The sequence below is a fragment of the Lytechinus variegatus genome, chromosome 1, assembly GCF_018143015.1.
Source record: "Lytechinus variegatus isolate NC3 chromosome 1, Lvar_3.0, whole genome shotgun sequence".
In the NCBI taxonomy this organism is placed as follows: Eukaryota; Metazoa; Echinodermata; class Echinoidea; order Temnopleuroida; family Toxopneustidae; genus Lytechinus; species Lytechinus variegatus.
The window spans coordinates 88,778,893-88,804,998 of record NC_054740.1 but is presented as its reverse complement, the minus strand read 5'-3'; the positions used below and the strand labels follow the sequence as shown (position 1 = coordinate 88,804,998).

Genomic DNA, 26,106 nt, shown 5'->3' with positions numbered 1-26,106 from the left:
GAAGACCATGTGGTGAGTGGACGAGTTGGCAGTAGACAAATTGGCAATTTACCTTCAGATTTGTAAGAAAATCAATCTGAGCACAGGATATTCTTATATCAACACATTTGAAAAAGAAACAAACATTATTCATCAACCTTGTGTACTAATTGGGATGGGATAAGGATATGGGGGCCCAGGGGCCAAATGCATAAAGGACTTTATAGGATTATGGTAAATATGCCATTGTGTTATTTACCATGGTACAAGGCTCCGCAGCCAATCAAAGTAAAGGAAGTTATGATAATCGTAAGTCTTTATGAAACGGGCCCAAAAACTTTTACAAACGCATTACTTTTCATAAGTCTTAGATGAAAGACTTTGTTTCTTCACTTGTGATAAAAAACAAACATGTGCTTGATGGCTGGATGATTCTTTTTTATGATTTAGAAAGCAACCTACATGTACATCCAGAAAGGCACTATACACATCCAAGTATATCTAGAATATATGAAGGACTAAAAGAGATGGTCTCCGGTTGTTTATTCAGTACATACTCCAAGCATTGAGAAAACAATACTGAATACTTGCATCATTTTCAAATTGAATTAGTAATTTATTTACCCTGATCCACAGCCCATATGTCACAAAAATACTCTATCATACAGTCAATACTAAATATCTAGCATGAGTTTCTATTACATAGAAGTGTTCTTTACCGTTTGCAGATTAACATTCACTTCCTGTGGTAGGCACTGCCGGAAAAATGGAATCTGTGACACTTTGATATCATATTATAGGTCAACAACACATACAGTATACACACACTTTGATTACATCTTGAGGCTTGGCCAATGTAAATGTGACATATGAAACATCTTTAATCTCTCCAGGTTGCACTAACAGAGGTTGCAATGAAGGCATATATGTCTGAATATTCCTCAATCTATGGATTAAAAAGAAAGGAAAAATAAACATCAGTCATTCAGTGATACACAATATTTTCTATGTTCAATGGAAAACCATAATTCATGTTTAATTAAAAAAACATTCCCCATTTATTTTACTGTATCATCACGTTTGAAGTGACCCACACCCCCCAAAAAAAAAAATCACATATAGAACAAAGGTTCAAGTACAAATTCAAATTTTCAAGTATAAATAACTCAAATCATCAAACTTTTCCTTGACATGAATAAAATAAACAATCATCGAAAGGGATGAAGAAGTTTGAACACCGACAATAAAGCTGAAAATAATGATTGATTCTATTCAAAAACTCTTGATTAATTCATGTATGTAAAAATGGAACCTAATCTAAGGGGCTGAAATGACATAATATCCACGTGGTTCCAAACATATTGGCCTCCAAACAAATTAAATCAGCATGTAATAAAAGGTTTAGATGAAAAAGAAATATCTTGCGCAACATTTCATGTTACTGACATAACAGTAAAAGACCAGTGCATCTCAGCAAATCAAAACCAAGATTTCCCTAATAATTGTCAGTACTGAAAACTTTCATGAAAAAATACCCTGGGCCAGTATTCTGAAAAAGATTTTATTCTTTACATCATTCCATTTTCCGTGTTAGGAACTGAGGTATAAAATTTGCTGAGCATTTAACTTTCATGTTCCTTCATGGGCACAAATTTGCACACTTCAACCACAAGTACACTGTCAAAATTTGCTTTGACAATAATAATGAAGATAAGATTACAAGATAAAATAATTATTTGAATAATGGCCATGAATATCCTAAATCTAGTTGTTGGAAACCTACCACTTTCTCTGTTGGTTTGCCAAAGCCATGACCAGACTTGGTATCAATGCGGATCATAAGAGGATTCTTCTGTTTCTCAGATGATCCAACTATCTCTTGAAGAGTAGCGATGTATTTGAGGGAATGGAGTGGAGATACACGGTCGTCATGGTCACCTGTCAACAACAGGATGCTGGGATATTGGGTGTCACCCTCGGGACATTTGATGTTGTGAAGAGGGGAGTACCTTTGTAGAAGATACATAAAAAGGTAGGTTATTTCATTATTGTTTGAAGCAAGAAATTGGATTCAAACAAACAACATAGATAAATTCAAATGAATTATACACAAGTAGAACATACTACAAATCACAACCTACATATTATAGTTCTACTATTTCAAATATGAAAGAAATTAAATGAAGAAGTTCAAACCAGATGGTTACTGAAATAATCACGAACAGAGACTCAAAGATTCTCTTTGTCAGTTAAGCATTGAAAACACACACAGTCATGAGCAATGAAATTGAATTAATTCAATAAAACAACTGTAGGAAAAATGTGCTTAGTCAAAATGAAACCCACATTATATCCCTTTTACAGAAGTACATCATTTTACGAGATCACTTTGTTTGCAAAATTATTGAAACCATTGGAAAAAAAACTTTGCTAAAGTCAATCAAACAGCAGGGCGATTATGATTGTTTCACTGGTCCAAACTATTTTGTTATTCATTTCAATGATATAAATAACACAAGTGGAATGCCTCTGGCCGTCTCACCTGCATCACGCGGTTCAATATAGCAGCAGTGCTGACTTTGAATACTACTCTAACTCGCACAAGATGTTCAGTGATACATGGTTACTCTTATGTCCACTTTTTATGAACTAGACCAATAAACTTACAGAGATTCACCAAAAAACCCCAACATGGCCAAAGTTCATTGACCTTACATGACCTTTGACCTTGATCATGTGACCTGAAACTCAAACAGGATATTCAGTGATACTTGATTACTCTTATGTACAAGTTTCATGAATCAGATCCATAAACTTTCAAAGTTATGATGGTAATTCAACAGATACACCCAATTCGGCCAAAGTTCATTGACCTTTGACCTTGGTCATGTGACGTGAAACGTACACAGGATGTTCAGTGATACTTGATTACTCTAATGTCCAAGTTTAATGAACTAGACCAATAAACTATCAAAGTTATGATGGTAATTCAACAGATACCCCTGATTCGGCCAAAGTTCATTGACCCTAAATGACCTTTGACCTTAATCATGAGACCTGAAACTTGCACAAAATTTTCAGTGATGCTTGATTACTATTATGTCCAAGTTTCATGAATCAGATCCATAAACTTTCAAAGTTATGATGGGAATTCAACAGATATCCCCAATTCGGCCAAAGTTCATTGACCCTAAATGACCTTTGACCTTGGTCATGTGACGTGAAACTCATGCAGGATGTTCAGTGATACTTGATTAACCTTATGTCCAAGTTTCATGAACTAGGTCCATATATTTTCTAAGTTATGATGACATTTCAAAAACTTAACCACAGGTTAAGATTTCGATGTTGATTCCTCCAACATGGTCTAAGTTCATTGACCCTAAATGACCTTTGACCTTGGTCATGTGACATGAAACTCTAATAGGATGTTCAGTAATACTTGATTAACCTCATGGCCAAGTTTCATGAACTAGGTCCATATACTTTCTAAGTTATGATGTCATTTCAAAAACTTAACCTCAGGTTAAGATTTGATGTTGACGCCGCCGCCGCCGCCGCCGCCGCCGTCGCCGCCGCCGCCGTCGCCGCCGCCGTCGGAAAAGCGGCGCCTATAGTCTCACTTTGCTTCGCAGGTGAGACAAAAATCATGTTTTGTAATTGATTTAAATTTTCATATTTTTATACTGATTTAATTAACAAACCTGTCATTATGGTAACTACCATGGTAATGTTCAGCATTACCAAATCAATATCAAAGTTTCCAAAGTTAGAATAATCATAAATGTTTATGAAAATGGGCCCAAGGGTTCATTCCACCAATAAAAGGCAGTGAAAATGTTTTATAATCTGTCTTGTTTTTAAGCAGACATACAAAAGAATCATTCATAAACTTACTTGATGAGCCAATCAAATTCTTCCTTCTTATCAGAACAGCCATAGTCTGTAGTCCAAGCATGACCAATTGTAAACTTGTGGAATTTTAACATGTCCATCACCCTAACAATAGCAAGAATGAAACAGAGATTCTACAATTCTGATTATAAAAAAAAAATCCTCTACAGAAATCAAGAAAATCGCTGCAAAAATGTCAAGTAAGGGTGGTACTTTTCAAGACCAAACATACAATGTATGCCACATAAGATACATGGGGTACTATGAAACCTCAAAATTTAGCTTTGATGGCTGTAGTAACTTCATAAATATCTCTTCATGAGAGGGTCAAAGAAAAAACACAGATCAAGCATTACTAAAATAAAGAGCTTTTAATTTCCAAAAGTATCCTGACAATACTTGAAAAAAAAAAAAACAGGGAGGACATCACATGAAACATGTCTACAGTATTCTATGGAAGCAATTTTAAAAAGAGTTTACATTATTATAAAATCAAAATATCAAAGCCAATATGAAAAGATTACCGTAACGAGAATACAGGAGGGGACAAACTTACCCAACTTGACATATGACACAACCAAAAAGCTCTGGAGCTTGATTACTGCAGGCTCCAACAAGAAGTCCTCCATTGGATCCACCATTGATTGCAATCCTAAGAGAATGATGAAATATGAAACATGTATCTGATTCTGATTGGTGGTTGGGGATGAATTAAGTGAATTTTACCATTTATTGAATGCAAAGTAGGGGTTTCACACAAGGAAGCCATTTCATATCCATATTTGCTTCTTTTAATTTCCTTTTCTTCTTTTATCTTTGATTTACATCAATATTATAAAAAGGCAACAGTCCCAGCCACCAGGCCTCCTGTCCTCCAGGACTTCCTCTTAGTAATGGTTATCACAGTTTTAAAAAATATACATACCAAGTACTTCGGGAACATTTGCCAACAATTTCTAATATCATTTGAATTATCAATATCAACATTTTTGTACCACTGCTTGCAAAAACATTTCAAATATTTCAGAAATTGTTTTATTGTACTTATATCATTGTCCTACTATCACTACCACAATCACTATAATCATCTTCCTCCTCCTCCTCATCATCACCACCATCACGACAAACATAATGAACATGAAAGTATCAGAATGAGAGTATCACCACTGCAATTCGTTATCTGAACCTCCCCCCCCCCCTTTGTATAACTTAACCAGTATCATAATTTTCCAATCATCAATACTTACTTCTGTGGTGAAGTATACTTGTTGTCAATGAGGTATTTAGCAGCCCACTGGAAGTCATCAAAAACATTCTGCTTGTTTCCTAACATGCCTCCTTTATGCCAGGTCTCTCCATACTCTCTATCCAACAATAACATAAGCAATAAAATAAAATCAATTTAAGGTTATCCTACTTTACAGAAAATTACAAAAAATATTGATACTTTCATGTCATTTCACCAAACATAATGCATGTATAATATTAAAATTTGGTAAATATTCACTACTGAAATCAGTCTAATATCTTGAGATGAATTAATATGAACTTGTCAAATAATTATACTATTGAGCACTTTTAGAAATGCACGTCGACATAGTCAACTGGTACGAGATGACGTCATTTTTTGGCGTTCCATAGGCCTCAGGTCCTCACGCACGTCCACTATCAGAATCGAGAACCTCGCCACATCCATTTTGCGGTTCTCCTAAATCATAGTCAACGTGCACGTGTGTGACGTCATTTAACCGCTCAAGCTCAGCATGAAGTTCAACCTTTCCCTTTTAAAACACAGTTTTCAGTGACTTTTTCACAAAATTAATGTAAGTTGTACGATGCATTATGTTTATCATATTTGAAATTGCTTTCTGATCTCCAAAATATATATCGATTAATATCCTAACTCGCGTAAAAAGGAATCAAAGCAAGTGAAAGGGCAAGTGTGCACAAGTTACACCATCGCATCACCCGACCGGGTCACCAGGCGATGGTACGCCAGATCTTCCAGGTCGGGCACCGTGTCATGACCCACTGGTTATCGTGCTGTTTCAAGTGGACGTACGTACACGTCGAGTGAAATCTAAAGTCATCCTATCTGTAGTGAACGAGGGCAGACGATGACGTTGACTTGAATGATCAGAGGACAGCTACGTCGCTCTCGTTCACTGCTCCTTAAAGCCTCTATTTGGTCTACAAAACACGTAAAGATATCGGGCTGAAAAGGTCAAAGTATTGATTTTCTTTTTTGAACAGACTTTCAGGTCACTTTTTCTATAGGCAGACTACAGATAAGGAGTTACTTTCCATGGTAATTATCAATTGGATGAGAACAATGCATTTCCTGGTCTTTCAACTACCCACATTTAAACACAATGGCCACTATTAAACTGTACTGCTTACATTAATTTACCAGGGCCATATAAAGCACATCCTGGTTTCAGACAATAAATGAACAGTTAAGGGGTGTGGGGGGGGATTAAAGTGAGTATAATACTACCTGCCCCCATCCATCTGGTATACTTAACATTACTTGTACAGGTATTTGCAAACAAGAACCTACCCTCCCCCTCGTATATTGGGTACAGCTAGAACACCTCCTAGATTCTGGATGAATACAATTCTAGATACACTGAAACTTGGAGTGATGGATATATTGAAGCCACCATAGCCATAGAGTAGAACAGGATGATCTCCAGTCTTCTCTAATCCCTGAAGGAAATGACATGGATAAATGATTCATAACATGAATACCAGCTGTAATATCAGGACCTGAATGTCACTTTGGCTGTTTTATGTTGCCCCTGAAATGTCTCAAATGAGAACTGTATTTTTTTTAGAATGATGTATAAAGTTAAAATAATCTAAAATAAGATAATTTGTTTCTTTAACAAAATCTAGTAAATATTTTTTAATTAAATTGCCTGAAATCAACCAAATATACGACAATACATGTAGATGATGTCTGAGATGACAAAATTACATTCAACAATGGAAAATATAGTGATCAGTTCTTAATCATATCAAACTGAACATATATTTTCAATGAAATTTCTATATCCTCTGCTGAAAGGGAAGGTTTACCCTAGCGATAAGTTGGTTGTAATAAATGCAGAAGAATATAGAAAAATATTGGTGAAGTTTTGATGAAAATCCATTCAAATATTACAGAAGTTGTTCATTTCTAAAGTCTTAAATTTTGGATGTAATATACTTATGTGCGCAGCTTCACCATATCCAATCGATTCCACGTTTTGGCAGAACATAATACAAACAAATATTCTTATTATAGAAGGGGATGAAATGATATGTCTGATGATATGTCCAATGCACAAATAAAATCACTTTCAATTCTTTGACATTTTTTTACAATATATCTGAGGACATACAGAGAGGCTGCTCATCTGACATCACAAAGTAAAACAATAAAAAAAATTCAGTCTTGTTTTTCTTTGACGGATTTTCTTCAAACCAAAATCTCTTTCTAAATTTTCTGCTTTTATTAAAACCAAATTACCATCAAGGTCAACTGTCCCTTTAACAACCTTGATATAGATTTGCAAATAATTATGATGATGATAAAGCACAAAATATCCAGGAATTGCTTGTCAAGGTTACAGTATACAAAAATAAAAGTGAAATACAATATGATATTTAACATAATTGACGATTTACTATCATGTTATTACCTTCTTGTGTACTATGAACATGGGTATTTTGGTACCATCTTTGCTAGTATAGAACACCTGGGTTGTTTCAAAGGCACTTGGATCAAAACCTTTGACCTCTATCTGTCTGAAGACTGAAGGGTCAAGGGTCGTGGCAGTGAGGTCACAATGGTAAATAATACCAGGTGTAAGGAACGAGGTGAATTGGTAGAAAATCTGTAAGGAAACAACACAAAAAGTATTATACACATTGTTGCCATCACTCCATGCATGCAGAACTTCTCTTCGGACAATATAATTGTTATGATTAATCTCAGAACTTGACGAACTGAAGACAATAGAGGTAATTGATTTCAATGTGCTTTCTATGTGCGGGTGATGATTATCCTACCCTGATGGTGTTTAAAATTTTAAATCTGACTTACACTCCCACTCAAACTCCCATTGTGTGTTGTAACACTTCACCGCATCGGTCAGAGCTTTCTCCTGTGACATGTTCTACCATGTATTGAGATTACAAGTTAACATATCATGTGCATGTTGGTACTGTGAGTCAGACTTAACTCTTTGTGAAATATCCTCAAAAGCTACAATCTGACATAAAAAAAGAAGCACATTGAAAAAAATAGCAATCTACAACAACAACAAAATAGACATAGAAAGAATTCAATCTTGTGAGTCGATTCGATCAGGACTTATGAAGACCATTTCAAAATGACTTTGACTTCTACTCACTGCAGTGTCCTTCTTCCGTCCTGAGTATCCTGTAATAGTCCCAACATCAAGAGGAAATGTAGTGACATTCTGACCCGATGATAGCTCGTTCAGTTGGAGGATGTTCTAAAGGAAGATGTATATGAAATAATAATGATGATGATATTTTGTCTCTATATAGTGCTTTAATCAAAATGATGTCTCTAAGTGCTTTACAGATATTACCGGTTCCCAGGGGTGGTATTCTGAGGTCATTTTATCTTTAAAATATTTTATTTTATCTCTTAAAATGAAATTGGTATTCTGAGATGAGATTTTATCTCTCAGATAAAATTTTAGATTTTATCTTGCGTATCTACAGATGATACGCAACAGAACAATGCCTGCGTAGACATACTCATCGCGTATCTGGCCATTGCAACGCGGATGATGTGCTTGCGCCCATGTTACTTTGAAGAAAAAATAAAATAAACTTAAAAGAGGGTAGGGGCTATTTTATCTCCGCGAAGTTGATTTCATCATTATTTCTACGTGAATTAACCCCAAATGGTGACATGAAAATGAAGAAAAATTATATATTTATTGAGAATAACACCTTAACGTTGTTCCTGTACAATCAGAGAGTATTTCATAAAACTTTTCTTGACTAATATTGTCTTTGAAATGATGCTTGAAAAGATGCGATAAAGACTTCGAAAAAGATGAGAGTATTGTTCTTTTTGTTAAAAAGAAATCTCGGTAAAGACGCGTAAGCGTATAGTGCAAGCGTATTTGAAGTCAATAAATTGACGCAATCTCACCCCTTTGCCACACCTCCTGGCGGAATGGATATTAATTGGTTGAGTGATATGAGAGAGCTATAAAAGTGCGTTTCTTATTGGATATTGATTAAAAAATAGGTGTGTCTTACAGAGATAAAATGAAGATAAAATGGTTCTCAGAATACCAATTCGGAGAGATTTTAAGGGTATTTTATCTCACTGATTTTAACGGAGATAAAATATTTTATTTTATCTGAGATAAAATGGATCTCAGAATACCACCCCAGGTCTTTAGATTCGGGCTTCCTTGCAGAGTATATGCACTTTATCCACTCTCAGAGAAGCATTCCAACAAGAATGTCCAGACTCCATTCCTGGGCATTAATACTACATGGGTTTTCGTATCCTATAGGGTACCCATTTAACACCTGGGTGGAGAGTGGCAATGTGTTGACTGATGCCTTGTCAAAAGACACTGAGCCACAGTGGGATTTGATGACACAACACTTTGATTACAAGGTGAGAGTCACTACATCACGGCACTTCCACAGATACAGGCAATTATTTTAAAAAATCACTTTTCTTAAAAATGAATAATGAATTCTTATCCTTAAAACAAACTTTCAACAAGCCTTCCTTCCTCATTATTTCATGCTTGATTTAATGATTAACATCAAACAAATTTGATGAATGTAACTGGGAACAACAGTTATAGTGTAATCATATCTAACAAATCAACTCTAATAATAATGTGATCTGTTACAGCCGTAGACTTACCTTTACATCATGTAGATAGCATAGAACAAGTTTAGTTTGATTGACACACGCTGCCCATTCAAGAACATCAGTCTCAGATTCACAAACAAGATCTTCCCAATTCTCCTGTTATAAATATCATTAAAAAAACATTGTTTCTCTATTCAAATAAATCATTTTTTTTCAAAATTGCAATAGAAAAGCAAATATTTAGGTTGATTACATACTAAAATTTAAACAAATCTCTAGTCAAAAACATTTTTTGACATTTTACTTCAGATATTAATACAATGAAATGTCTCATTTCACCTCTGATAAAATTTCAACATTTAAACAACAGATCTATCTAGAAATGTCAATAAGGGTTATTAATACTCCAGCCAAACATACAATTATTCATATTAACCCCCTTCAAACTTTGTTTGGCAAGTGTATCATTCAGTCATTTAATCATACCAATACACCCTATCGCTCCACTCACATACCACTTAATTTTGTTTTTTATGTAGGCCTAAATTTTTAATTCAATTATTCAACAATTTTACATTCACAACATAAATTTTGCAGTGCAGATCAACACTTCACTGCAAATGGTTTACCGGAAAATGCTAACTGCTAAGGCTTGATAAACAGAGTGTAAAATACATACACAAGTATATGTGGAAAAATGAACAAACTAAATTTTTAATAAATCTACTTTTAGATTCAAAACTGCATACCTGGGGTATTAAAAAAAAACATCATTTCTATCTTCAATGATTACAAATAAAATGAATTCAATACGGCACAAGCTTACTTTACAACTTATCACTCAGATTTTTAGAGCTCGCTCAACATTTGAATGACAAACATGTCAATAAGGTTTGCAGTCCCCTTTAGATAAAAATCTTACCATTTCAGGTTTAGTAAAGTCAATGTTGATGAGTTTGTATTTGGGTGCCTTTAGATTGGTCTTGAATGTAAAGAGTGTTCCTTCGTTGGTGATGTATTCATATTCAGCATCAAAATTATCTACAAGCTTCACCCATGGAAGAACACCTGATCAAAAACGAAAAAAAGTTGAATGTGAAACCAATGTCATGCACATTCTACACATAAATACACCACAATTTATTTTAAAGAGCCCCATTGACATGAAAGTATTTAACTGATAAACATAGCAACGGAATTGCAGCTCTCAAGCATTTAATGGTTTTATTAGCTTTAAATGCTCTTTGATGAATAGTTGAACTGATTTGATATCAATTTAAATTTCTAGACAGTTTTTCCACATCTGCCTTTCAAATTCAATATAAGCCATCCATCATACCGAATTTCATGAATATATTCACTATCATCAGTTGATTATTGCCAAATTGGACACATGAAAGATTAATACCATGGCTGGGACATTTCAACTACATGCCTTGGCATATGTGCACGCAAGATGAATTACTGGAGTTTGATTGTTTGTGTTATATCAATTTTAATACTTGCCAATCTGTAAAAAGGGGTTTGTCAATAAAAATAATGAATGCCAGGTTACTTATAATGCCGATAGCTGTATGCCAGGTTGCATGAAGGGAGCTTTAATAACTCACATTATCCGATCAATTCATATCTTCCTTTCAAATTCACATCGCAAATTAATGTTTCTCATCTTTTTTTTTCAAAACTTCAAACGTTGGAGTATTTAATTCTTATCTTTATCTTGTATCTTTTCATAGGAATGTCCCACATAATATGGCTCAATGTTAAATGGGAAAATAATGACATATTACCATTTATCCCATCCTGTAGGGATTCTCTGTCACAGTAGTAGAGTCTGTTGACTGGATCACATCCCTCTGAGATGGTCAGAAGAAAATATCTTCCATCATCACTCACTTCAGCTCCTCTGAGATTACAAACAAAGTGAACAAATCACTATCATGCTATAGACACACCAGCGAAACCAACTCAAGGCTGATCAAAATTATCACATAATTACCATTGATATACAATTGATCAGTTTGGAGTTGTTTTGTTGTGTGTGACTGGATCATTACATGTAGGTGCTAACTGCGTCATCAATGAAGTATATCAGTAGATAACGGCCATTATAACAAGTGGAATGCCTCTGGCCGTCTCACCTGCATCACGCGGTTCAATATAGCAGCAGTGCTGACTTTGAATACTACTCTAACTTGCACAAGATGTTCAGTGATACATGGTTACTCTTATGTCCACTTTTTATGAACTAGACCAATAAACTTACAGAGATATGATGGTTATTCACCAAAAAACCCCAACATGGCCAAAGTTCATTGACCTTACATGACCTTTGACCATGATCATGTGACCTGAAACTCAAACAGGATATTCAGTGATACTTGATTACTCTTATGTACAAGTTTCATGAATCAGATCCATAAACTTTCAAAGTTATGATGGTAATTCAACAGATACACCCAATTCGGCCAAAGTTCATTGACCTTTGACCTTGGTCATGTGACCTGAAACGTGCACAGGATGTTCAGTGATACTTGATTACTCTAATGTCCAAGTTTAATGAACTAGCCCAATAAACTTCCAAAGTTATGATGGTAATTCAACAGATACCCCCGATTCGGCCAAAGTTCATTGACCCTAATGACCTTTGACCTTAATCATGAGACCTGAAACTTGCACAAAATTTTCAGTGATGCTTGATTACTATTATGTCCAAGTTTCATGAATCAGATCCATAAACTTTCAAAGTTATGATGGGAATTCAACAGATATCCCCAATTGGCCAAAGTTCATTGACCCTAAATGACCTTTGACCTTGGTCATGTGACGTGAAACTCATGCAGGATGTTCAGTGATACTTGATTAACCTTATGTCCAAGTTTCATGAACTAGGTCCATATATTTTCTAAGTTATGATGACATTTCAAAAACTTAACCACAGGTTAAGATTTCGATGTTGATTCCTCCAACATGGTCTAAGTTCATTGACCCTAAATGACCTTTGACCTTGGTCATGTGACATGAAACTCTAATAGGATGTTCAGTAATACTTGATTAACCTTATGGCCAAGTTTCATGAACTAGGTCCATATACTTTCTAAGTTATGATGTCATTTCAAAAACTTAACCTCAGGTTAAGATTTGATGTTGACGCCTCCGCCGCCGCCGCCGTCGCCGCCGCCGTCGGAAAAGCGGCGCCTATAGTCTCACTTTGCTTCGCAGGTGAGACAAAAACTGTTGCTCAGGTTTTACAAAGGCTATCTGCAGAGACAAAGCCAGTCTTTTCCCTATTTCATAAAACTTGCAATTAGTAGCTATTATGCTCCCCCCTCCAAAAAAAAAAAAGCCAGGACAAATTATCTCAAAGCCCACGGCTGTTACAGGATTCCAATTTCGACAAAGAAATAAGAAGAATGGTCCTTTTCATAACTTTCTATAATATGGGTTTGAAGTTGGCAGACAACAAACTTACACAATCCATTTTGGATTATCAGGAAACTCCGCACACATGACATCCTGAGATTGGTCGTTACCAAGAACATGATAGTACAACTTCTGATTAATGTTAGTTGACGTTTCCGTACCATCAGCCTTGTTGTCAGAATCTGGAAACCTCTGGAACAGTTAAAGGAAATCAATGTCAGTGCAAGTGCATTTTTATTTCAATGGTAATCTGAGATATCTTTTCATTTTGGACAAAATTTGATAACTTATTCCTTATATCAATTATTTCAGTTCAACTATGCACCAATATCTAGCATGAGTCTTGTCCCCATATTGATTTGTCAAACAATTTTTGGGGTATTTCAAGAACGATAACGGGATGGAAGGATGGCTAAGACAAATAATGCCTCTAGCAACCACCAATGATGGGCAGAAGTATAGAGATGTATAAATCAACTCACACTGAAGAAAAAGCCTTTGTTATCATGTATCTATGCAATGTTACTAAACGTTCATGAATACTTCAACTTACGCTGTAGAAGAAGCCTTTGTTATCGTGTGTCCATGCAATGTTACTAAACGTTCATGAATACTTCAACTTACGCTGTAGAAGAAGCCTTTGTTATCGTGTGTCCATGCAATGTTACTAAACTTAACTCTCTCCAGGGTATCAGGAAGTTGCTGAGCTCCATCCACTTTCATTGCCTGTGTGTGACAAAAATCCCCAAGAAACTTCACTTAAAGATAACTATACACACAACAAAAGAACAAACTCTCCCTCACATCATGGGGATTATCAGCATTCTAATTTTTTAACATTTCATCTAGTTTACTTTACCTAAAATATATTGCCCGCTTTCACATACTCTATTGAATTCTATTAACCTAAAAGTAATGTTCTTTTAACCTAATAGTAATGTTCAGAATGAATGGTTAAATTTTGCTCTCTTCATATTATCTTTTATAAATGCCGCCCAGAGCTGCCAAGTAGTACGATTTTCCTCTTTTTCATGCAGAAATCAATTTAAAATACGGCAGTACACTTTTCATGATAAAATACAGGAAAAAAACAAATTAGAGAAGAAGAGGTATTGTTCGCCCCACTACGCCTCCGGGAGGTTTCGGGCAGAAACAATAATGGCGGCCAGCCTGAGTCACTCGCATCTGACTTTGTATATCCATGTGTAGGGGAAGGCGGGGTAAGTTGTGACAGTTTTTGCTTTTTGCATGTTAGAATTGATATGATTAATAATCTTGTCGAAATAAGTACCTTGCCTTTAAATTTAATTCTTCTGAAATATTTTCCACCTATATATAACTTTCTATCCCCACACTGAAAGTCATCGTAACCTTTTGAAAAAACAATGTCAAATGGCTCAACTTGCCCCATATATGGGGTAAGTTTGAGCCATCTTCTGGGGTAAGTTGAGCCACAAAAACTATGTACAAAGTGTATGAGGGGAGAACCAGCATGTCAATTTTTTGTTTAGTCTTTTCACTTGCTAATTCTCTATAAATACTAACATCCTTTAAAAGGAAAAGAGCAGTCATGTAAATTTGCTCCTTTCAGCCAGCATTTCAATCGATTTTTATGGTTTGTTTGTTTTTTAAGATACATTACCATAGGAATTACCATGGCTCAACTTGCCCCATGCTGTTCGGCTCAACTTACCCCAGTCCGAACTAAGTGCGATAATTTTGTATCCACACTTTATTATGCATCCATCATATAAAAGACTATGACAAGAATGAAGATCCATACCTGGACTAACAATGTTGTTATCATGTCTTTATTATATTTAAAGACGTGTGTGTTTATAAAGCACTTATTTATTTCACACTCTTTTTTACTTTTTTGGCTGAAATTCATATTTTTCCCTCTAAAAAACTACTTTTTGTTTCAAAGTTGAAAACATTGTGGTGGGGTTAGGGGTTATGCTATGGGTCATCAATACATGACACCACCAGTGTCTGACTCATTCATTATTGGCCTGGGGCTGGTGGCTCAACTTGCCCCTATGCTCAACTTACCCCGCCTTCCTGTATATGTTTTCTGCATGTGTGTGGTGCTTGTAGCATCAATTGTCTATATGTGGGACCGAAGTAAATTGGTGCTCAAACTTGTCAATGTATATACATGTGTGTATTTACGTGTGCATGGGATATCAACGTCGTTGATTGAATTTGTGTCGCATCGCGAATTGCATCGTTTCACTGTGCCAGTGGTGTTTTGTGGTTTGATTTGAGATTTTATCGTGGAAATCATCAAAATGTCTTCTAAATCAGGTTAACCATGCAAACAACATTTCAAGAAGGAATATTACAAACGATGGAAGTGTATCATTGCGTCAAAGAGGGAGCAGTTCAGTGTTCAGTTCATTGTGGAGTGTTCAGTCTTCAACACAACTGTTCACTTATACGTGCACTGTGGGGCGCTAATATAAGAAGTGATTGAAATTTGTCATGCATGCATATTTACCTCACACGGTAAAAATACAGATTTTTTTGTCAAAATACTGATTTTGGGGATAAGAACACTGAAAATGCAAAATACAACTTGGCAGCTCTCGCCGCCACAGACAGAATCGATCCTGAGCCATATTTATTGCAAGGTGTATCTTTAAGAGCGGTTTTGCATGCACTATGCCAATTCAGCTCACAGTTATAGCTTTTGATTAATTCATTGTAAAGAAAAGCTTGGTGTGTATACAGTACAATGTGATGTACACATCACTATTGTGTATGTGTGTATGAACAATAGACTTAATGCGCTCTGTGTGTATTGTGAATAGAATGTGACTTGAGTCAAACTTGACAACCTGTTGTATGTGACTTTAGTCAAACAAAGTTGGCAAAGAGTTAAAGACCAAATGTTCCATGGTTGTATTTCTAATTTGTCCATAAAACAGAGAGAACTATTTTTCATCAATGAATTGTAAAGTATACTATAAACCATGAAATTACATATAAGGTTACAAACTAATTAATCAAAATATATAGAAAAACAATCACATGATATATAAATCTAGCATATATTGTGATGAGCAATTAACTGATGGACAGAGATGAAACTATGTAGCGGTTAGCCTGGATTCAATTGACCTCAAATACTCATAATTCATGATCCTTCTCTATCTAAAAAAATATCCAATAAATCCTATTTTACCTTGATAGTAACCCAATCAGAGCCACTCTTACTTAGTCCATAAGCAAAGTATTCTCCATCTTCTGAGAAAGCCCGCCCTCTCAAGGCAACAGTACCATCCTCCGAGAGCTTGTTTGGGTCAAGGAATACCTGGGCTTCAGCTTCTAAGGAGTCCTGTACATACATCACACTGTACAACAAATGGGAAATAACATTGAAAACATACTTGCCTTTCATTTCATATTACATCAGCATAAACTGTAAATAAATATCTTATAATTATAGGAGCAATGGTTGCAGTAGTTTAACATTTTCATTCAGGAAAATGCTCTGAAATTACAGCCTACATGGCCCGACAGGAACTTCTGCACAATAGGACACTCCTTGCGATATAACATGTTGATATTGCTTTTTAATTTGGTTTTGAAGGCACATACCACTATATTTACTCTAAATTGCAACCAACAAGTTGAATTTGTGATAAACTTGTCCCAGGTCCCAAGAAGATTAAGATTCAAATCAGGGTCTGTGTCTGCAGACTACATGTAGGTTCCACTGATGTTTCAAAATTGATTTCCAAACCATGAATACATTGCATAATATACAATATCAGTGTCCATTGTTTTCTGTAAATTCAAAATGAATCTAAATTTCCTAACATCCTCTATCTACTGTATGTTCAACCCTGGTGCAGTATTTTTTAAAAAGTATTAATATCTCTCGGGCACAGGTGCCGTGGCCGGGATCGAACCCTGGACTTTCAAATTTCTAGTCAGGCACCTTAGACCACTTGGTCATGTCACCCTGCCCGTAAAACAAGGCATTTCAATCAACATTGCTCCTTTATCTTGCAGATAAATGGAAATGCTATAGATGCATTCTTGTTAACTAGGTATGCACTTTTTTCTAAAGTATTTAACATCTTCATTCACCTTTGATTTTGAAGACCGGTGTTGTAAAAGTAGAAGTAACGTGATCCGCGCTTGAATGGACATCCATACTTGGGAAAGTCCCATAACCCTTTCAATCTGAAAACAGGAAAATAAATTAAAACATCACCTGTGTATTTAAACTGCACTAATAAGCAGCTTTCATTCCTGTTTTGTGAAAAAAGGAAATCACTTAATGTCAGACACACCACTATAACACAAAATATCAATTCACTTTAGAATTTTTGCAGATGATTTGGGACAACTTAGATTATCAATATGAATGAAGAAAAAATAAGGAAATGTGAGTGATATCACTGGCTAACTTCAAAAAATAAATGCCACAACTTTCTTGAATTTTAATCCCATTTTGGCAAGTCCTCATTCTTTTGAATTTTTTTTTTCTTAATTACATTTACAACATTAGATGAATTTGCCTTTAAAAATTACAGTCTTGAAAAAATCTTAAAAAACTAAAAAAGAGCTTTTTCATGAATAGATTGTTATCACTTCTACTAGCTATGGCACACTTCTGTGTTGAAATAAGCAGTTCTTGAAAAAGTATCATAATACCCACCAAGGAAAATTTAAAGTGAAATTTGGATGGTGCAATAATTTGTACATTTAAAATATATCAATCTTTTTTCAATCCTTATCTTGCATTTCATTTATTTTCTTCTTTTTTTTTGGGGGGGGGGGGGGTACGGGACCTAATCAGTGATACCTTACTTAAGTTATAGACATCACACCCAATGTTATCAGCAAACATTAATATCTCAGATTTTGGGGTATTTACTTGGCATCAGATAGTGTTTATATAAAAACATTGAGGAAATCATGAAAGACCATGGTAAATACACACATCTAATGTTGATTTAATAGAGGTCACAACCAAGATAATAGAAATAATATTGAGAATAACAGAACTATGTGTTTGATATCTACAATGGCAAGCAGACAGAATAGTTATAAATATGGGTACCAGACAGGGAGAAGAGAAAGGACAATATACAATTAAATCTACTCAGAAATGTCCAGTTCTGGACATATTGAGGACAATTCCATTATGAATGACAGACTTCACATTTTAAGTGTCATGCTTGAAAAGGCAGCTTGGAGACATTTTGTTTGTGACACCAAGTAGTTCAGCATACATTGTACATGTACATGTAGCTCCATGAAAATGTAAGTATTAGTAGCACCAATAGATGTAGTATACTAGTACTACACATTAGCGGGATACTGGTTTCATTTTACAAGAAACAAGGACTATTAGAAAACCTAGACAATATCTGTCACTGACTGATAGATAGTGTGTATACCTATCATGAAATGGTTGTCTAACATCCATCTTCTCTAGGAAAGGCATCGTGATGTTGTTCTGTGCTTCAACAAAGGCCTTTGTCTCCTCGCTATCTGGGTCTTCCATCCACACGTATGGGTCAGCCACCTAAGAGCAAAAAACAATGAGGTGCATGATAAAGAAGCCATATTTGATATGAAAGGCAGAGGTAACATAACATAATTGGAGGGTATCTGAAATGACAGCAGAGAAAAAAGGGGATAATGAGAAGTGGGGGGGATATACAGAGAAAGGGTCAGTAAATGGTAGAAAATGCGAGGTGGAAAGACAAATTTACACATTCAAATGCATAGCAAATTCTTTTCTTAAACAAATGAATAAAAAAATAATTCCAAAGAAGATTTATGTGGAGAAGAAATTTTTTTATTTCTTAAAACTGATTGCAAACCCGACAGAAACATAGTTGTAGGGTTATCGACAGCCCAAGTCCCATGTCACTAATTTCGTTGCTTTCTTTGATAAAGTAATGAAAAACAAAGATTTTAAGCATAAGAATATTTATCTCATGGGAGATATGAATATTGATATATCAAATAGTAACAGGACTTTGCTAATGCTGTCATTTCATCTGGTTTTCATGCTCCTATTGATAAACCAATTTGGGTAACAAATAAGTCAGCTACAATAGATAACATTTACCGGTATACTAATATTTTCAGTTCTTCGTCTCTTTCAGGTATTTTCACCACAGACGTGTCTGATCACTTCCCAATATCAGTGGGGAGTAACCATATGTAGAGTAGATGACTTGGCATTATCGTGATATACTGGGAATCACTCACACAACATGCGAGGTTAGTAATACTAACCTCGCACAACGCATGTGATTTCATAGTGGACTTTGACGTTTTCATTCATCACACAAATGTGAGGGAATAAAAAACGCCACACTTTTGACTACCGTATTTCTCCACTATGACTCTTGCAATTTAACATTCGTATTTTAACTTCATTTTAAAAAGGAATTATTTATAAAACTGTTTTTATCGCTTACCTCCAAATATCAACCGTTCAATCCGTCCTTAGTTATCCTTGATACTGCGGTGGAAAGTACGCAAACAACAATCGAAAAGCAATTTTTCTTATCGAACATTCTCGATTCAAGTCGTCAGCGCATAATAGGAAATTGTACCAAAAATCAACAGGTTGCATCTCATGTATATACTTATTGGTAAAGTACGCCATCTTTTGACAAGATGATGATGAAAGTGGATTGAACGAGCAAGAAACTAATGCTGATCGCCTAGAATGCAGCTAGCTTGCAAAACCGTAAACAAAGGTATACCGTAAACAAACGGTAGGCACTTAAGAACTAAGTTTGAAAGGACACTCGTAAAATTACGTCACTCTCGCCGATGAATATTCATTAGATCGTGGTCGTGCGTGTTCAATACAAACTTTCTGCATGCATGCACTCAGTGTGTATTGAACACGCACGACCATGATCTAATGAATATTCATCGGCGAGAGTGATGTAATTTTACGAGTATCCTTTCAAACTTGGCTCTTAAGTGCCTACCGGCTTTGTGAATAATATCGCGCGCCCTCTTTAGGCAAAAATTGATATCCACGCTGTTCCAGAGGCATCTACGTGAAGATCACAAAAAATGCTCTTATTTTATTTTAAAAAACTGCAAAGAATTCAACAAACGATCCATATGGTTCGGTAAGTGTCATAGCAAAATTAGAATTCTTAGCTATGATGTAAAGTCATAGTTATTTTAGTAAAAAGGTAACCCTACAGGGCTCCGCCGCGAACTATTGACAGCGCCGCAAACCGTCAGTTTGGTTCGCTTATTTTGGACATAAAGCTTTGAAAGTTAAAAATTTCTACTCATATATACTCACGAACTTCCTGGACAACCAGCAATCCCTGTAGAATCCTGATTTGAAAATTATTTTGAGAAAAAAAATGTGATTATCCACTGCTGTCAAAATGTTCCCATGTTGTAGCAGCCATCTTGGAAAGTTGAAAATAGACTGCGCATGCGCGTTGTCGGCGCAGCAAACATGAATATTCAGGCTTTCAGAGAGATTAATGAATATGCATGAAGACGAGTGACGGATCCTTACTCTCATGGAGAGTACAAAAAAAAAAAGAAAAAAAAAGAAAGAAAAAGAAGAAGAAAAAAAGAAAAAACCCCAAAGAGATAGTTTATTGTAATATCCATTTGAGAAAATCCCTGGGGGATGAAGGTGATATATTCCCCCCACTTTTTCGAGAGCGGGGATGGCGTGTACAATATCCCCCTCTTTTTGAGGAAACATGATATTGTATTTAATTCAGTTGATGAAATTTTTCATTAAAATGTCATAAACGACGGTCATATCGTGGAATTTTCATATGAAATGCTCTTAAAAACATCGAAGTGGTTATTTTTCTCTCGCTCGCTTCACTTGCTGGCAAAATAAAAGAATTATGTGTGGGGGTCTGCTCGGGTTAGTAAGGGTGTGTGTGTGTATACTTAAGTGTGAGTTCATGCAAGAAACTTCGGCAAAAAGTCTATCACCCCCCCCTCCCACTCCTCAAAACGGATTTACGCCGGTGGTAATATCACCTTGCAAGAACAAAATGGTGAGCATGAGCAATCAGCAGCAGTGCTCTATTTGTTCAGCTTATTTCGTGAAGAACCGTACGGGCTATAGAAAAATACAACTTGTCAAAATCACCAGCCCAAGGACAATCAGCAGGGTCTTCCAGAGGGAGGGCATACTGTACAGCTTCATTTGCGAAGAATGCAAGCAAAAACTGGTGCAAAATACCATACGAAATAAGAACGCCCCAAATAAAAGGGACAGAACAAAACGCACATTTTCTTCCCCACATGGCACACCATGTGCAAAGAGGCCAGCGACTTTCGCTTCGCCATGCAGATCCAGCCAACAGCCTCCAGAGATCCAAGATCCAGAGGATGATGTGCAACCAGAGAATCCCCAAACATCGATGAGTAAAATCAAAGACCATCTTGATGCAACAAGATACCTTCAAGCATTTCACATGCTACAAAAAACATCAGAAGCCGCCAAACTGGCCATGGTGGAGGCCACATGCGATGTCATCAAGAATGAGGTACCTTAAGTGATAACTGAAAGAGTACACTATGAACATGGCGGACAAAGAAAGCGGACAAAATAAACAACCTCTCATTCTACTCTTCACAATGGTTCCGGTAGTCAAAAATGGATGTGTAGCTCCATCAAAAGATTAGCCTGAAGTATAACTTGTAAGTCATCGTCGTCATATCTTTTTTGTTGGTAAGTCCCACAGCGAGGACACCGACCTTCCTCCACCTCTCCACCTGATTCATCATAAGACTTCGGAGGGGCGTCATGACAAGGGTCATTTGGCCAGGGCCTGGTTTTGCGGGTTCCATCTTTTGAATTGATAATGAAATTAGTTATATAACATAAGATATTTTATCAATGTCTTCACCTCCTTCTCCTCCTCCTCAACAACAACAACAACAAGAAAGATGCATACATGATTTGTTCAAGTAAAAACAAAATAAATACAAATTTGGATATAATTGTTTTCATTGCCACCTTGAGTATTTACTGACACATGAGAAAGAAAAAAAAGAAAAAAAGAGGCCCCTCCTACCTTTTTCTTAACCAGATGGTGAAGACCGAAACAATCGCTTTTCCCATACCCCGTAGGGAGTACGCCCAGGGTGTTCCTCCCATTTAGGGCATGGACTAGTAGCATTACTTGTCCGTTTTTCAATTCATATTTCAGATTTAAATCTCTCACAGTTGATGCAATCTCTCTCTGGAGGTCCATGTTTTGCTGTCAGCCGAGAACACGTGCGTTTGTTTACAATCTGTCACCCCATCGCTTCATGCATATTCATTAATCTCTCTGCAATGCCTGAATATTCATGTTTGCTGCGCCGACACCGCGCATGCGCAGTCTATTTTCGACTTTCCAAGATGGCTGCTACAACATGGGAACATTTTGACAGCACTGGATAATCATGTTTTTTTCTCAAAATAATTTTCAAATCAGGATTCTACAGGGTTTGCTGGTTGTCCAGGAAGTTCGTGAGTATATATGAGTAGAAATTTTTAACTTTCAAAGCATTATGTCCAAAATAAGCGAACCAAACTGACGGTTTGCGGCGCTGTCAATAGTTGAGCGTAGGGCTGTAACCCTGTAGGGTTAGTAAAAAGGGTGTGAAAGATTCGTGTGCACCAGGTGCATATGAATCTTTCACACACGAGACGATTTGAAACCATGGGTGATTGGGAACCACCGTTCTCTTCATACAGCAGAGCTTTATTCAGTCACACGCATGGTTCCCTATTTCCACCTAGTCTTGAGGACGCAATGATGATGATTTTTTTAGATATGTCATATACTTCTTCATCATTGACGTCTTGACACTCTCTCCATAGTGTCTTCAGCGAAGGACCAAAACAAAGATGGATTCCCAAAAAAATCCATCTTTTTAAACCGAAGTCAAGAGAATTCATTTAATTTTATTAATTCTTACACCTTCCTACGCCTAATGCGTAGGAAGGTTTTAAATATTACTATTTAAAAATGTAAAAAAATGAAGATTTCTTACCTAACTGATGCCGCGTAGACCCCTCGTTCCACATGTAAACAACGGAAATACAATAGCGTCGACCCTTGAACCGCTTATGTATGACGTACTTCCGGAAAGCAATGCCGTCTTAACGAACAATTTAGAGATAAAAAATCTTATTTAACAAATATTAAAATTTATTTTGTGATCATAAATAATTTATATATATTGATATGAATTATTTATGATCACAAAATAAATTTTAATATTTGTTAAATAAGATTTTTTATCTCTAAATTGTTCGTTAAGACGGCATTGCTTTCTGGAAGTACGTCATACATAAGCGGTTCAAGGGTCGACGCTATTGTATTTTTGTTGTTTACATGTGGAACAAGGGGTCTATGCGGCATCAGTTAGGTAAGAAATCTTCATTTTTTTACATTTTTAAATAGTAATATTTAAAACCTTCCTACGCATTAGGCGTAGGAAGGTGTAAGAATAAAATTAAATGAATTCTCTTGACTTCGGTTTAAAAAGATGGATTTTTTGGGGGAATCCATCTTTGTTTTGGTCCTTCGCTGAAGACACTATGGAGAGAGTGTCAAGACGTCAATGATGAAGAAGTTATGACATATCTAAAAAATCATCATCATTGCGTCCTCAAGACTAATTTCCACCTCCATTCACTCTGTACACAAGCGTGTACACAAATCTACGACTGGTTCCCAAAACCACGATTTGGCCGATGACTTTTACTCCCCAGGCGCCTCCAGGCTACCCCCCCCCCCCTCGGTCCCGCCGCCGTTGTCGTTGATCGAGTTTCATAAGTCTTCAATTCACGTGACATAATATTGAACGGATGGGACCACAATGTCCAATATTAATTATGAAAGGATATTATTTATGCTGACTGTACTCGATTATCAAAATTTAAAGGCACATACCTTCTGACCATGATAGTCATCGACCGCCCCTCCGTCCTTACGGAACTTTGGATACGATGTCATCTCGACGAAACTTCCGATAATGGGAGGACCAAATCAAAATTCGAGGGTTATTTCCGTTCCAAGATCGTGAATCAGCAAACTGCACTGGGTAGAATTGTTCAACAGATGGCGCACTGTAAGTATTTTGTTTGTAACCCATCGTAGACAGTGGTAGAGGCACTGATCAGTGGGTAGAGGACATAATTGTTGAAAAAAAAATCTTTATATATCTTTTTAAATCTTTGATGGATTTTCCTCAAACCTTTACAATTTTTTTCTTCATATTTTTTCTGCAAGTTTGACAATAAAATCTTTGTCAGGTTGAAATTCCCTTCTAACATTTACTTTAATTCCTTTAACTGAAGGAAAGATTTAGACAAATTATATAGCCCCCCCCCCCCTCCACTAAAAAAAAAAAAAACGTGCCAAGAGAAGGGATAAATATATTATTTTCTGAATATTATGTAGAAGATATTTCGTAAACATGGCATAAAATACAGTTGTTATGCCGATTACATACAACTCTATTTTTCTTTTCAACCTTCCATGTCGTCACTCGGACCTCGGCTGTCCTAAACCGGGGGGGGGGGCACTTCCATTGACGAGTGAATACCATGCGCGACCAAGAGGTCTCGAAAAGCACCCTAAACACGTATTTTCCATATTCTGAAAATACACCCCTTCAGGGGGGGGGGTCCCTGAACGTTGCCTAATTAATCCTTACTTGCATTCTCAAACCAAGGAAGAACGTCCTGCTTCCCTCCACTAGCGTACTTACGCCTTGCCCCCCTAACGAGCTTGAAGACCCTTTTTTTTGCTTGTCAATTACTGGTACGAAATCCTTTATTTGTGATTGAAGACCTTTTTTTTCTTCTTTTTGCTTGTCAATTTTTTTGGCGAACGGTTTTGCCCCCCCCCCCCCGTGGAAAATCCTAGGTACGCCACAGCTTCCCTTCTACATACCCCACCCTCCATCTTATAATCTTCATCACTCTTTGATCTGCCTATTTGTGTGTGTTTTTTGTGTTAAAAATCATATACTTTATTAGGACCCCAGATTAGGACTATTGTGATTCAATAATTGAGCATTTCCTCAAGTTAATCGATCCTTCCAATCCGCTCTAAGGCGCCTGACTATACATGGAAAGTCTGGGGTTCGATCCCCGGCTGCGGCACCTATGCCCGTGAGCAAAGCATTTAGTCTACAATGCTCTTTTATCCTGCTTTCAAATAAATGGAAATGCTATATGCATTATTGGTAACCAAGTGTGTACTTGTTTTCTAAAAAAAAAAAACCAAGACGGACACCTTTTAGATTAATTAGTAATAGGGAGTTAAAGCATTCCCCACTCTTTCCATAATAGATTTTATCTTAAAAAGATATGTGATCATATGTTTCTTTTTCTTTACTTCAAAATGAACATAAATCACCTGCTGTCATTTTGATTTTAAAAAAAATGTGTATAAAAAGTATATTATGTAATATATTAAACTTAAATTCTCCAAGTCTGCAGCTGTTCAGAATGAATTTTCGCGGTCTTTATAAAAAAATGTTAGAAATGTCTTTTTATGTTATAATATATTTTGATTTGATTTATAATGTTCTCTTCTACATACATTTATATAATTCCTTTTAAACATTTTTCATTACATATCAAACAAAATCATTTACTGTTTTGGCATTAATCGTGAGATAAATGTACTAAAAATATGATTTAACACACAAAACATAATCCACTACCAACATATTACAACATTCACTATTAGCAGAAGGATTGCAATCATAAAGCAGATTGCTTGAAAAAAAATGACAACCCCAGGTTCGTTAAATTGATTAAATACATTAGATTGGGTACATTAACATCAGTTCACAATGAAGATAGAGATGATAAGGATGATGTGGCAATTAATGGTAAAGATGAAAGCTATGGAGATGCATGATGATGGTCATGGTGGAGATAAAAAAAATGA

The 26,106-nt window shown here is 36.0% G+C and overlaps 1 protein-coding gene across 2 annotated transcripts; it reads right to left on the bottom strand.

The window, feature by feature from the left end:
• On the bottom strand, positions 1–24,258 carry LOC121427377 (prolyl endopeptidase-like). 2 transcript variants are annotated; one of them, XM_041623743.1, is made up of 17 exons: positions 24,094–24,258; positions 18,580–18,707; positions 17,261–17,356; positions 16,350–16,518; positions 13,787–13,888; positions 13,212–13,354; positions 11,530–11,645; positions 10,662–10,807; positions 9,791–9,895; positions 8,274–8,378; positions 7,560–7,754; positions 6,434–6,582; positions 5,121–5,237; positions 4,430–4,525; positions 3,877–3,978; positions 1,763–1,988; positions 1–925 (listed from the first exon to the last, which is right to left on the bottom strand). In XM_041623743.1, exons 1-17 carry the CDS (start codon positions 24,154–24,156, stop codon positions 860–862), a joined length of 2,124 nt encoding a protein of 707 aa, XP_041479677.1. In that variant the 5' UTR covers positions 24,157–24,258; the 3' UTR covers positions 1–859. The 2 variants fall into 2 exon arrangements, with proteins under 2 accessions (XP_041479677.1, XP_041479685.1); XM_041623751.1 differs by lacking the exon at positions 24,094–24,258 and adding an exon at positions 19,615–19,658.
• Between the last annotated feature and the right edge of the window lie 1,848 nt (positions 24,259–26,106).